The 12,422-nt window shown below is 50.9% G+C and overlaps 1 protein-coding gene across 5 annotated transcripts; it reads right to left on the bottom strand.

The window, feature by feature from the left end:
• Window positions 1-1,869: 1,869 nt before the first annotated feature.
• LOC117677728 (ADP-ribosylation factor 6-like) lies at window positions 1,870-11,043 on the bottom strand. Of its 5 annotated transcripts, none has more exons than XM_034438140.3 (2): window positions 10,507-11,043; window positions 1,870-4,526 (listed from the first exon to the last, which is right to left on the bottom strand). In XM_034438140.3, exon 2 carries the CDS (start codon window positions 4,490-4,492, stop codon window positions 3,965-3,967), a length of 528 nt encoding a protein of 175 aa, XP_034294031.1. In that variant the 5' UTR covers window positions 4,493-4,526; window positions 10,507-11,043; the 3' UTR covers window positions 1,870-3,964. The 5 variants fall into 5 exon arrangements, with proteins under 5 accessions (XP_034294031.1, XP_034294028.1, XP_034294029.1 ...); XM_034438137.3 differs by lacking the exon at window positions 10,507-11,043 and adding an exon at window positions 9,710-9,834; XM_034438138.3 differs by lacking the exon at window positions 10,507-11,043 and adding an exon at window positions 9,684-9,822.
• Window positions 11,044-12,422: the final 1,379 nt, after the last annotated feature.

Here is a 12,422-nt window from a genome sequence, read left to right as displayed (position 1 = left end):
CTAGCCCCCCCCCCCCAAAAAAACTCAGATTCTAAAGAAATTCCAGCAATAAATGTACAGTACATTTGTATGTGCAGCTGAGCATCCAATAAACACACCCTTCATTTTTAATTCAGGGGAACGAAAAACAAAAATACCCCTTTAATTTTAAACCCTCGAAACAGATCAGCGTATTCAAGTTCCCCAGCTGCAGTTTTTAAGTTACAGAAAAAGTACCTTGTTTTTCCTTTAATTGTGACAGCCTTTATGGAAGGCATGGGGGGGGAAGGAAAAAAATGAGTTATTTTCACACGGATCATTCTCTGACCATCAACAGGCTTTTTTGGAGGTGGGGAGTGGGGGGGGAAATAATAACCATCACCCCATGTCTGGATTTGATGAGTGATTTTTTTTTGGGAATGATTCCACCACAAGACAGGAAAAAATGACAAGCAATGAAAGAAAAAAGGCCACTAAAGATTTCAGGGCAGGGTTGAGGATTTAAGTGCCTTCAGAATATTATACCCCGCCACTCCCAACCTGTCAGACAGATTAGGACTACAAGACCCAGCATTCCCAACCAAGGAAGGACACTAGTAGGAGGAAGCCCGATTTTCAGACCAAGACAGTTCCCACACGCCAGCTACGGCGGTACATGCTGAGTTTGGGAGCCACACATTAAAGCATGTCGTAGCCCCCTTCCCTTAAATTTGGATGCCTCTCTCCCCCTACAGCCTCGCCTTTCTGGGCACCCTAGAGAGAGGGAGGGGGGGGGGACTATGAATCCCATCTGTTCCACTGCTAGATGGGGACTGATGGGGAGGGTAGTCCTGAAGCCTTAAAGCAACGTACAATATGCACGTCCAGAGGCCCAAAAAAGATTTTCTTTCCAAAATGTTGAGACGCACCATGGGTACGTAAGCTGCGGAAAATGGCATCACGGCATGAAAGTTTATTTTGGAAGAAAGCTGGAGAGAGAGAGGTGGGGAGGGACCCCCCCCCACACACATCAGAAGGAAGGGGACGGAGGAGCAGAACCCGGGGACTCCCCTGCCCCAATAAATCTCTCCAGGCTGAATGTCCTGCCCTACCAATTCTCCGGATGGCATAAATCAGCTTGAAGATCTAGGTAGAACTTCAACTCCCAGAATTCCCCTGCCGGCTATTTTGGTGAGGGTATTCTGGGAGTCGGAAGTCCACCCCTATCTTCAAGTCGCCAAGGAAAAGAAACACCGAAAAGGCATTTTGGAGGGCTTTGCATTGCGTGCACACAACTTTTAACACAACTCTGCTACAGGTTCTCCAGATCAAAATATATTTCTGAATACTCTCACCCGGCGAATGAAACTGTGAGTTTGGAAAGAAACACTCGGAAAAGAAATAAAGATCAAAGAACTCCTTCATGCGCTCTCCCTCCAAATGTTGGAGAAAGAAGGTGGAGGGGGGGGAAAGAATTCCAGCTTTCAGGAGCCTCTGCAGGTCAAAAAAGTCAAAATGGCCTCCCAAACCACACAATCAACCTTTCCTGCCTGACTTTTTAAAACATTGAAATTTTTATTTTATTTTTAATTTAATATATTTAATTTAAATATATTTAAAAAAAACAGGTGGAGTTTAGATTACACTATTTTGGCCTCCATCTAACTTTTTTTTTTTTTTTTTTTTACTGTAAGCTACAAGACATCCTTGTGAGGATTATTCCTGCGCTTTTTGAAATCCGGAAAGAGCTCAGCTGAGGGGAGGGACAGGGAGACGGCTGAAGAGAACATTTTACGCTGGCTCAGCGCAACCGAGAGGCTCTCCCCGTTGAGTCACATCTGATCCAGATCACACCCAGAGTGCAAGCCGCAGTGGAAACTGCAGACAGAAAATGCAATCTGATTTTTCCCCCCCCTCCTTCCAGGGTTAGCACAACCACGGTTCTCTAGCAGAAGGGAAAATCAATTCTTCCTTCTCCTTTCTCATTCCAGGTTTTTCTCTTCCCCACAAGGTCTTCCCAAGCTGGTCAGAATACGAGTTTCAAGGATTCGGATGAGAATCGTGCATCTTACAATGGCCAGGGACGAGAAAATCTGAATTAAATGGAGGGGCGGGATTAAAAAGAGACGTCGCAAGCCCCCTTCCGTGCGTCAAGACATGCTTGAAAATTAGAGGAGGGGGCAAGGAAGTCTCTCTGCGTCGCTGACAACTTGCGATGCTCCCCCAATTCCTCGGTGGACTCATTTGGGGGTCCATAAGCCCTCATATTAAAATAGAGAGTTTTGTTTTTGTTTTTTTAAGGGAAAGAGAAATTTAAAAACTGCTTAAGGAGAGGAGGCAAGGAGAGATTCAGCCTGATGGTTCCAGCACTTCAAATTGGCCATTGCTTAAATAGGATTTAAAAAGCGAGCGAGTGAGCGAGTAAGCAGGAGGAATTGGGGGGGAGGGGGTTAGCAACTGGAAAGGGCTGAAATCAGAGGGGAGAGGGACTTATACCCCCCCTCGCCTCACCATCCTTAGAGCCTCCTGGCAAAATCCTCCTCTTTGGTCTATGCCAGTGTTTCTCAACCATGGCCCCTTTAAACTGGATGGACTGCAACTCCCAGGATTCCCAGAACCTCCTGGGATTCTGGGAGTTGAAGTCCACCTATCTTAAAGGGGCCACCGTTAAAAAAAAAAAAAACAACCCACTGAACTGTGCTGAAGGCCACACAATCTAAGGTGCTGGAAACGAGATCTATGCCCCTCCCCCCAATAATGGATCGTATCAGTACAATTTTTTTTTTTTTAAAAAAAGAGGATTTATACCCACCGCTTGGAACTGAACCAGAAAAAGCACATTTTGTTCTCAAGAAACAATGTCCCACGCCCCTCGAGCAAAGACAGGTAAACATTTCCAAGGATGGGCCTTTGCTCCGATTCACCAGGTTGAGCCCCACTGTGCTGCCAGCTGTGGAAACAGGGTGGCATCCTAAGGATCGTGGACCGAAGACGGCCATGGCAGGAGGGAAAGTTTTCTCTCGGAGAGGGGGCAATACCGAGTTTGAATTCGTGAAAGAGCCGGTCAAGGAATGTGACGGACACCCCCGTTGTGGTCCCAACTTGAGTTGTGAATGTCCCTTGTTTACAGGAGGGAAGGGACCCTCCACAGAGCCGTAGGCAGGAATTTGGAGATAAGACAGCCACCAAAGCACGGAGGCTTCCGTTCCACTCCCTCCTGGCAGCGGGCAAACGGGTTCGGTCGGGCGCTAGGCATGCCTGCCCTTGTCTCTTCCCAAGCAGGTGGAACAGGTCAGGAGAGAGGCGAGGCGAGACAAGGCGAGGGCAGGGCGTTCCCGGCAGAGACACTGGAAGAGGCAACCTGAGGAAGCGAACCGTCTCACCGAGACTCCCCATCCCCACCAAAAGCTTAGCCTGCTAACGCAGCACCTTCGGAAGCTTGGCGGGGTCTACTCTGCCAACCTGGTGTGCCCAAGCGGGAGGATTGGCTTCCAAGAGGCCACGGCGGAGCAAACTCAAGTTCCTTGGAAGTGCCAAGCTTCCCCACCTTTAAAAGGTGGGCGGGGGAGGACGGGACCACCCCCAAGTCAACACAGAGCTCCTGGAACTGGTCCCAGCCAACGCTCTTCACGAGGGTCTTCACCTTTGGCTTAGACTCAACTCATTCGGAAGACACCTGAGTTCGGAGGGCTTGAGGAGGGGGGGGGGCGGGGAATGTTCCAAAGGGGTGCAGGCAGGTAGCTATGGATCAATGGGATGGGGGGAGGGGCCAAAGGACCCCCCCTCCCCTCCCCTTTTCCATCCGCAGAAATCAAGGCATCTTCCGAGAGAGAGAGAGAGAGAAGCAACGAGATCTTCCAGTTTGATGGTGAGGCCTCTGCCAGGAGTTGGAGAAGAGTTGAAGAGGGGAGGGGACAGGGGACAGATGGAAGATAAGATTTGAAGAACTCGTCGGTTAGGGAGGTTGCGTGCGCCCGTTATCGAGTTAGCTCTCCGGCTTCCAAAATTACGATTTGTAGTTAGAGGTAAGCCACATTAAGCCTTCATAGAGTCCTTCTCCCGATGTCGCACACGACGGCTGGACGTACCAATTCCTGTCCCTAATGCGAGTGAGCCCCAGTTTCTCCTGGATCTCGTGAGGTTTCATGGCGTCCGGGAGGTCCTGCTTGTTGGCAAAGACCAGGATGATGGCGTCCCTCATCTCCCGGTCGTTGATGATGCGGTGAAGCTCTTGCCGGCCTTCGTCGATCCGATCCCGATCGGCGCAGTCCACCACAAAGATCAACCCTTGGGTGCCGGTATAGTAGTGTCTCCAGAGAGGCCGGATCTTGTCCTGACCTCCCACGTCCCAAACGTTGAATTTGACGTTCTTGTAGGTCACCGTCTCCACGTTGAAACCTACGGTGGGGATGGTGGTGACGGGCTGGCCCAACTTCAGCTTGTAGAGGATGGTGGTCTTGCCGGCGGCATCTAAGCCCAACATCAAAATCCTCATCTCCTTGTTACCAAAGATCTTGGATAGCATCTTCCCCATGGCTGCAGGCAAGGACCACACAGTCCATACAAGACTGGAGGGGAAGGGAAGGGAAAGGGGGCAAAGGAAGAGGAGAGAGAGAGAGAGAGAGAGAAGGCTGATTGAAAACACAGTACGAACAGCAGAAGCACGCTAAATTTACATTTCTCCTGGTCTCCTTGCCAATACCTTGATGTAACTCCAGGGTCCTCCTTAGCCAAGGAAGAACCATTAGCCAGTGGAACGACTTGCCACCAGATTTTGTGGGTGCTCCAACACTGGAGGTTTTTAAGAAACTGGAGAGCCATTTGTCTGAAAATGGTCTAGGGCCCGGGTCTCTAACCTTGGCAACTTTAAGAGTTGTGGACTTCAACTCCCAGAATTCCTCAGCCAACTTTGGCAACTTCTGGGAATTCTGGGAGTTGAAGTCCACAACTCTTAAAGTTGCCAAGACCTCTAAGATCCCTCTGTTAAGACTAACAAAATCCTCTCTCCCACCCTTGGCCAAATCTCCCCCACCCCTTACCTGGTCACTTCCCTATTCTCACCTGAGCAGAGCCACTGCAGGTGGCAGTTGCCAAGCAAAACTGAGCAAAGCATGGTCTCGTACCGTGAGCAGAATATTTATTTAATCTTCCCAGGCAACAAGGGAGGTTCCCTTCTCTCGTCGACTGGAAAAGTCTGTTCTTGCTTCCAACCTCAAGCCCCATTCGGCCAGCATAATTTAAGAAGAGATCGGACAACCCATTGGTTCAGACAGTGACAGTTCTGTTTGAGCAGAGGGCTGGACTAGAAGACCTTTAAGGTGCCTTCCATCTCTTGTTATTCTTGTTAATGGTGCCAAAGTGAAGGCAGCATACCAGGAATGAATGAATGAATGAATGAATGAATGAATGAAAATGAATGAATGAATGAATATTAACATTCAGGGAGATGCCAAGGCTCCATACAGCTGGTATGGCTTATTATATTATTATATTATTATCCTTAAGATTCTTTTTATATTCCTGCTCCACAATTCGGAACTCATAATTCCCAAACTCAAAAGAGAAGGGATTTGAGGACCTAAAACAACTTCTACAAAGAATACAGGTAGCTCTCAACTTATGGCCTCAACGGAGCCCCAAATTTCCGTCGCTAATCAAGACATTGAGTTTTGCCCCATTTTACGACCTTTCTCGCCACAGCCACTAAGCGAATCGCCGCAATTGTTTCAGCTAGTAAGACCGGCTGTGAAGTGAATCTGGATTTCCCCAGGAGGTCACAAAAAGCAGATCACGTGACTCTGCCAACGGTCATAAATACGAACCAGCCAAGTGTCTGAATTTTGATCCCCTGACCTTGGGGCTGCTGAAACGGTCGTTAAGTATGAAAAACAGTCATAAGTCACTTTTTTCAGTGGCGTTGCAACTTTGGTCACTAAACGAACGGTCGTAAGTCAAGCACTAGCTGTATCTCCCACTTTTCATCCATCAAACGATCAACCAGCAAAGCAAAGGCACAATAAATACATACCACCTCAAAATAAGACCGGGTCTTATATTAATTTTTGCTCCAAAAGACGCATTAGGGCTTATTTTCCGGTTAGGTCTTATTTTGAGGAAAATACGGTACTAAATGCGACTGTCTGGCTTGATCATCTTAACTGGGGTTTATTTTGGGGGCTTATATTACGAGCATCCTGAAAAATCATGCTAGGGCTTATTTTCCAATTAGGTCTTATTTTGGGGGGAAACAGGGTAAGTATAATTATTGTATTTTCTTCCAATTGCATTTTAAATTGTTTTTATAGGATTTTTAGTAAATCGTTTGTGTTCGGAACTCTGTATTTTGATACGGCCGATGGGCTGATCCATAAACCCAAGCGAATTCAACTTAACAAAACTTGGCGAGAAAAATGGGCTTCCTTTAACAGATTTCTCACTTAGCAACATAAACTCCGGGCTGAATCGCGGCCGTTAATTTGAGGACTGCCCATCCCTGCGGCCTTTAAAAAGGAACATTCGGGTTTCCTTCTGGAGGCAGGAAAAGAGAACCGGAAGCCCGGAAAACTGTCACGCCCATCCCGTGTTTCTGGCTTTTTCAACCTTCTTTTCCCAAAATGTCTCCAGACCAGTTTTTCCCAAGCTGTAACTCAGGTGACACCTGCCTATTTGCATTGCAATTAGTCATGCTCTGCAATTAATTCTCCTGTGAGTCAAAGGGCGGGACGAGGAATTTGGAAAGGCATAAATTATCTCCCGCTCTTCCAGCACAAAATCTTGCCAAGTTACTTCTACAGGTAAGTCCTCAACCTACGACCAGCAAGGAGCACCCAAATGTACGTTGTTAAGCGAGGCATTTAAGTGAGTTTTACCTCGCTTTACGACTTCTCTGGCCACAGTCGCAGTGGATAAATTAGTAACCTGTTTGTTGAGTGAATCTGCCGCCCCCCCCCCCCCCCCCCGTGACAAGGTCACAACGGGGATCGTGTGATCCTGGGGGCACAGCAACGGTCATAAATAGGAGTCAGTTGCCAGAAGAGTTTTTAAGTTAGTGGTTGAGAGTGAATCTGGTTTCCTCAGTGACTTTGCTTGTCAGAAGGTCGCAAAGAGGGATCGCAGGACCCCGGGGACGCTGCAACGGTCGTAAGTCTGAGAACCCGTTGTCAAAGCATCTGAATTTTGATCATGGGGATGCTACCGAGATTTGAACTGTTGAAAAACAGGTATGTCACTTTTTTTCAGCAACCTTGGAACGGTCACTAAATGAACCGTCGTTAAGTCGAGGACTACCTGTACACCCCTCCCTGCCTCCCAAATCTTTCTCCTTTCTCCCTTCCCAAGTTCACCGGCCTCCCATCTTAGTGTGCAGAGAAAGTCACACACGCAGGAAGTTAACGTGCAGGTCCCACCTGGGGCCACCGGAACATTCTCAGAAAAAGCAGCCCAACCCACTTCGGGGCCTCCCCCTCCCCCTCCTCCTCCCCAACACACGCACACACACACACACACAAAAGCGAAGGTCACATTTTTAGAAGCAAAGACACCAAAAACCACAATGACAGGCATTGCTGAGGCCAGCTCACGTCCAGAGTCTATACTATTAGTCACCTTTTGCAAGGTGGTTAGGCTTGAGAAAGGGGGAGGGGAAGACCGGCCTTGTTCGACAGGTGAGCAAAGAGCTGACCTTGGCAAAAAAAAATAAATAAATCCTGCCTCTTCATCCTACTAGATCTCAGCGAGGATGGATTTCCTAATAATCGTGAACTCTACTCTGCGGGACGGTTGGGTTGGGCTGGCGCTCCTTCTGAAGTTCTCCAAAAACTTCTTGGCTAAACTTGCCTCCCCCCCCTTCCTGTTTTTCAGCCCCAAGACAGAAGAAGATACTCAATGACCTTCCTAGTTCAATTCCCGATCACCTGTCAGTTAAGGCCCCAAATCCACAGAGAGGTGAAACGAAACCAGCATCAGAGACAAGTTTCCAGCCCTCATTTCCATCTGGAGGCTCATTTCAGCCGGGTTCACTCCCTTTTCATTTCAATTTATGCGTCGCTGAAGCTGTCGCCATCCTTCTGACACCCTCACTTTCCCATGGGGAGTGTCCCCCCTCCCCCTCCAGGCCACCTTACACACACACACACACACACACACACACACACACACACACACACACGTTTCACAGGTTCCAAAACTCCCAGAAATAACCTTCCTTTCTATTCATCAGAGCCTTTTTCTGGATGGGTTTTGCTATTTCAGCTCCCAAGTTTAAAAGACTGAAAAGAGGGAGGGAGGGAGGGAAAAGAAGGAAGGAGAATAGAGAGGGAAGGAATGAACGAATGAATGAAGGAAGGGGAGAGAAGGAAGAAAGGAAAGTAAGGGAGAGAAGGAAGGAAGGAAGAGACCAGGAAAGGGAAAGGAAGGGAAAGGGACAGGGAGGGAGGAGAGGAAGGAAGGGGAAAAAGGAGGAGGAAGGAGAGAAAGAGGAAGAAAGGAAGGGAAGGAGAGAAAGAAGGGGAGGGAGGAAGGGCTACTGAAATGGAGGGCCAGAGGATCAAAGTCTCAGTCTCTCTCTCTCTCTCTCTCTCTCTCTCTCTCTCACACACACACACACACACACACAGAGTGTTTCTTCACCTTTCTGAAGCTGGGGAGGAAGAAAGAGAAGAAAAAAAAAATCAGAGCACCCAACCATTTTCAAAAGGAAACGCCCAACTTTTCAAAAGTCTTGCCAACTTTTCTCCACCTTCCCCAAATAGCGGCCTTCACAGGCTGTCCCAACACCTGCGCCCAGCTTCTCTGGCAGCCTGGCATGGAGGAAGGAAGTTATGCTGAATCACAGAAAAGACCTGGAAACTTTTTGTTGGTCTATTTTAGGGCAGTGTTTCTCAACCTTGGAAGCTTGAAGATGGGGGGACTTCAACTCCCAGAATCCCCCAGCCAGCGCTGCTGGCTGGGGGATTCTGGGAGTTGAAGTCCCCCCATCTTCAAGCTTCCAAGGTTGAGAAACACTGTTTTAGGGGGGATAAAAAACCCCAAAAGCACCCTTCACCCTCTGGCCGAAGCCTTCAGGCCCAGCTCCAGGCTGAATTAAAGAGCTGGGGAGACTTTTCAAATGGGGTGGGGGGACCCAAAGGGCCTTCTGACCAGGAGGAAATCTCAGTCTTGAGCTTTAAAGAGCCTCTGCCAACTTGTCCTTGAGGTGGCATGAAATGACCCTGGACAGGGGGCACTGATTTATTTCCCCCCCCCAAAAAAGGAAGGGCCAGAGAGGCTTTGAGGGAAGTTTGTTTCTGCACGTCCAAAGAGGAGGGGGGGGGAGATTTTGCTCCAGGGGAAAAAAAAAGAGATTTTGCTCCTGGAAAAAAGATGGGGGTAAAAAAAGAGATTTTTTGCTCCAGAAAAAGAAAATTAAAGTTTTAAAATTTGCAATGCACAACCTGAGAAAAAGAAACAACCCCCCTCCTCCTCCAGAACAGCCCGAAAAGAACTCCCCCCCCCACCTGAAAGAGCTAAGGAAGGGGGGAAGGGGGAAAAAAAAGCAAAAGAAGAAGAAACTGCAACATTGTTTCCAAGAAAGGAAGTCCTGGGAGAGGAAGTTCGGGGCTCCTCCGCCCCGTAGACAGCAAACCCCCCCCCCACCCAGCCCCAGCCAATCTCCCCGACCCCTCCCCAAAAAAGGGCCTTTCTCCGCCAGCTCTCCCCCCTCCCCTCCCTCCCCCACATACACACACTTTTCACACGCGGGACAAGGACGCACCGCGCTTCCGGACCCGAACACGTGTCTGCCGATTCAGCCCTTCCTTGCCTGCCTGCCAGCGCCCGACCGGAACGGCAGTTTTAATTCAAATCCGAGATCCCACCCAAATCTCCACTCGGGAAGGCGGTGCCCGGGGTGGGTGGTAAATCTTCCCCTCCCCAAGTTTGCCCACCCCCTGAAATTCCCACCGGGAGGGAGGGGAGAGGGGGGGGCGGAGCGACGGCCCCATTTCGGTCCCCCCTCCTCCCCCCTCGTCCTGCCTTTGACCTCCAACTTTTTCAAGAGCCTTCACACGCCCCCTCCCCTCCTATTTGGGCTGCGAGGGGCCGGGGGGGGGAAGGGTCCCCGCAGAGGCGCCCTTTCGGTTGAACTCGGGATGGGGAGGGGGCTGCAAGGAGAAAAGAGACCCCCCTCTCTCCCCCCTCCCCCTGCCCTCTCTCTCCCCTTCCCTCCCTCCCTCTCTCCCCTCCATCCATCTCCCTCTCTCTCTCTCCCCCCCTTCCATCCCCGCACATTCCCGGCCGCGCCCCGCCAACCAGGCTGCGTTCGCACGATCCGGCTGACTCGCGTCTTGCCTTTAAAGAGCAGGGGCTGTAAGGTTTCAGGGGCGGCGCCCCCCGGGGAGATGAATCAGGGGAAAAAAGGACCCATTGGGGAGCGAAGCCAGGGGGCCACGCCTTAAAAGGACCCTTCCCCCCCCTCTCTCTCTCTTCCCAGGGTCCCCCGCCCTCCCCCACGCAACCAGGCAAAGGCACTCAGCACGCCCCCCCCCCCCACACCCCTCGCCCTCCACTCACCTGGGAAGAAAAGAGGAGGAGGAGGAGGAGGAGGCGGGCGCGCGCCCCGACGGACGAGCAGAGGGCGGGGGGGTCCCAACCCGGCTGACTTTCTCCCGGCGCGCGCGGGGAGGGGGGAGATCAAAGGCGCCTTTGGAACGTTGGGAAACTTTCCGCGGCGGCGTCACAAAGGGAAGCGGCCCTCAACGTTCCACGCGGAGCCCCCCGCTGGGCCGGCTGCAAAGTCACCCACGGCTTCCTCGCCGCTCTGCCTTCCCTTCCCTTCCCTTCGCAGCCCGGCCCCGGCGAGCTCCAGCGCAGCCCCCGCCGCCGCTTGGCTCCTTCTTCTCCGGCGGCTGGAGCGGCCGAGGCTGCGAGCGGAGTCCCTGGGCGCGTGGGATCGGCGGCCCCTGGCAGCTCGTGGGTCCCGGAATAGGAAAGGGCGCGGACGCAGAAAGGGAGCCTCCCCCCGCCTCGTTCAACGGCTGGCGTCAGGGCGCATGCTCGCCTTCCTCTTAAAGGGCTAGCGCCTTGAAAGGAAGAGGAGGAGGTGGGCGTGGGAGGTGGGTACCCCTCTCCTCCTCCTCTTCCTTCCCACCCGGGCGGAGCTGCCCTTTGGCACCTTTGGACGAGAAAGCCTCCCGGCACTTGCGGAGAAGGTCGGGCCTTTGCTGCTGCGGGAACGACAGCCCGACAAGGTAGGACGGCCCAGCAGAAAAGACTCGGGAGACCTGATCCGGCAAAGGAAGAGAATTGCGGAGCGCCTCGCAAAAAGGCCGTTCAGATGAAGGCAACGGAAAAGATCGCTTTAAGTGACCCACCCGCCCCCCACGACCCCCGTGTCTCCTTCCTGGTCCTGCTTCGCGTTCCAGAGTGAGAAAACGGGGGGGGGTGTATCCCAAAACTGTTTCTTTCTCTCCTCCCCCCCCCCAACGGGCAACTGGACTTTCTTGGGGTTTTTTTTTGTTTTCTTTTGAAGACGTTTCGTTTCTCATCCAAGAAGCTTCTTCTGTTCTGACTGGATGGTGGGGAATGAAAGGGATTTTTATACCCTTTGGGGGGTGGGGGAATCAAATGAAGGAAAAAGCCCAAAGCTGATCGCAGCTGGCGACCCATTGGGGAGAGCACTCGGTCCGCCCTTGGAATTCAGGCGCCAGCCTTTTTTTTTTAAAAAAAATAAATCATTTCTGAGCGAGTTAGAGAAATCCTGCGATGCTAAACGAACAGAATACACGGGTGAACTCCCGTGTTTGTCAGTTCCAACGTTACAGTCAGTAGCAGCTCCTTTCTGGCCCGGTTTCAAGCTGCATCCGCCGCACGATGGGATCGCGCATGTGTGTGTGTGTGTGTCTGTGTGTGTGAAGCGGCCAGTTTGCACTGCACTTTTGGACGCAGCAAAAACTCTCGCGTGGGAACCCAGGAAACTCAGGTTGCGAAGTCTGTAAACTTTGCCTGAACTGGAAAGATTTTGCAACGTTTTGTGCAACGAGACAAAAAAAAAAGCTGCAGTCGAGTCGCTTTTCCAGCAAGCCGAGCAAAATTGACCACATATTTCCATCACGCGTGCATCTTAGTATTATGATGCGCTCCTTTTATCTATGTTTCCTGCTATTATCCACGTACCCTATACTGTACCGTACGCTAAATAAATAAATCACTAAAATAATTGACTGCGCTGAAATGCGCAGATCCGCCAGCAGAGGGCGGGCCGCTCCAGAGAACGGGAAGGGCTGCGGGAAATCCGGCTTGTTCCATTGCCAGTGGATTGAAAGAAAAGATTCTTGAATCGGCTGCAATTTGTGATAAACTCATTTTGCTTCTTAACGAAAATGGAAATGATTTGCAATTAATTTTTCTCTCTCCCCCCCCCCCACTTTGCAGTCTGGGCTCAGTTGTGGTCGTAAATCGAGGACTGCACCACAGCCCTCATTCTGGAA

The sequence above is a fragment of the Pantherophis guttatus genome, chromosome 10 (assembly GCF_059756535.1).
Source record: "Pantherophis guttatus breed Tessera chromosome 10, ASM5975653v1, whole genome shotgun sequence".
In the NCBI taxonomy this organism is placed as follows: Eukaryota; Metazoa; Chordata; class Lepidosauria; order Squamata; family Colubridae; genus Pantherophis; species Pantherophis guttatus.
The sequence above is the reverse complement of the archived record's forward strand: the minus strand, read 5'-3'. Positions and strand labels throughout refer to the sequence as shown.

What these genes read in the sequence shown, in the direction of transcription:
- LOC117677728 (XM_034438140.3), bottom strand. Translation starts at nt 4,492, where the DNA reads ATGGGGAAGATGCTATCCAAGATCTTTGGTAACAAGGAGATGAGGATT.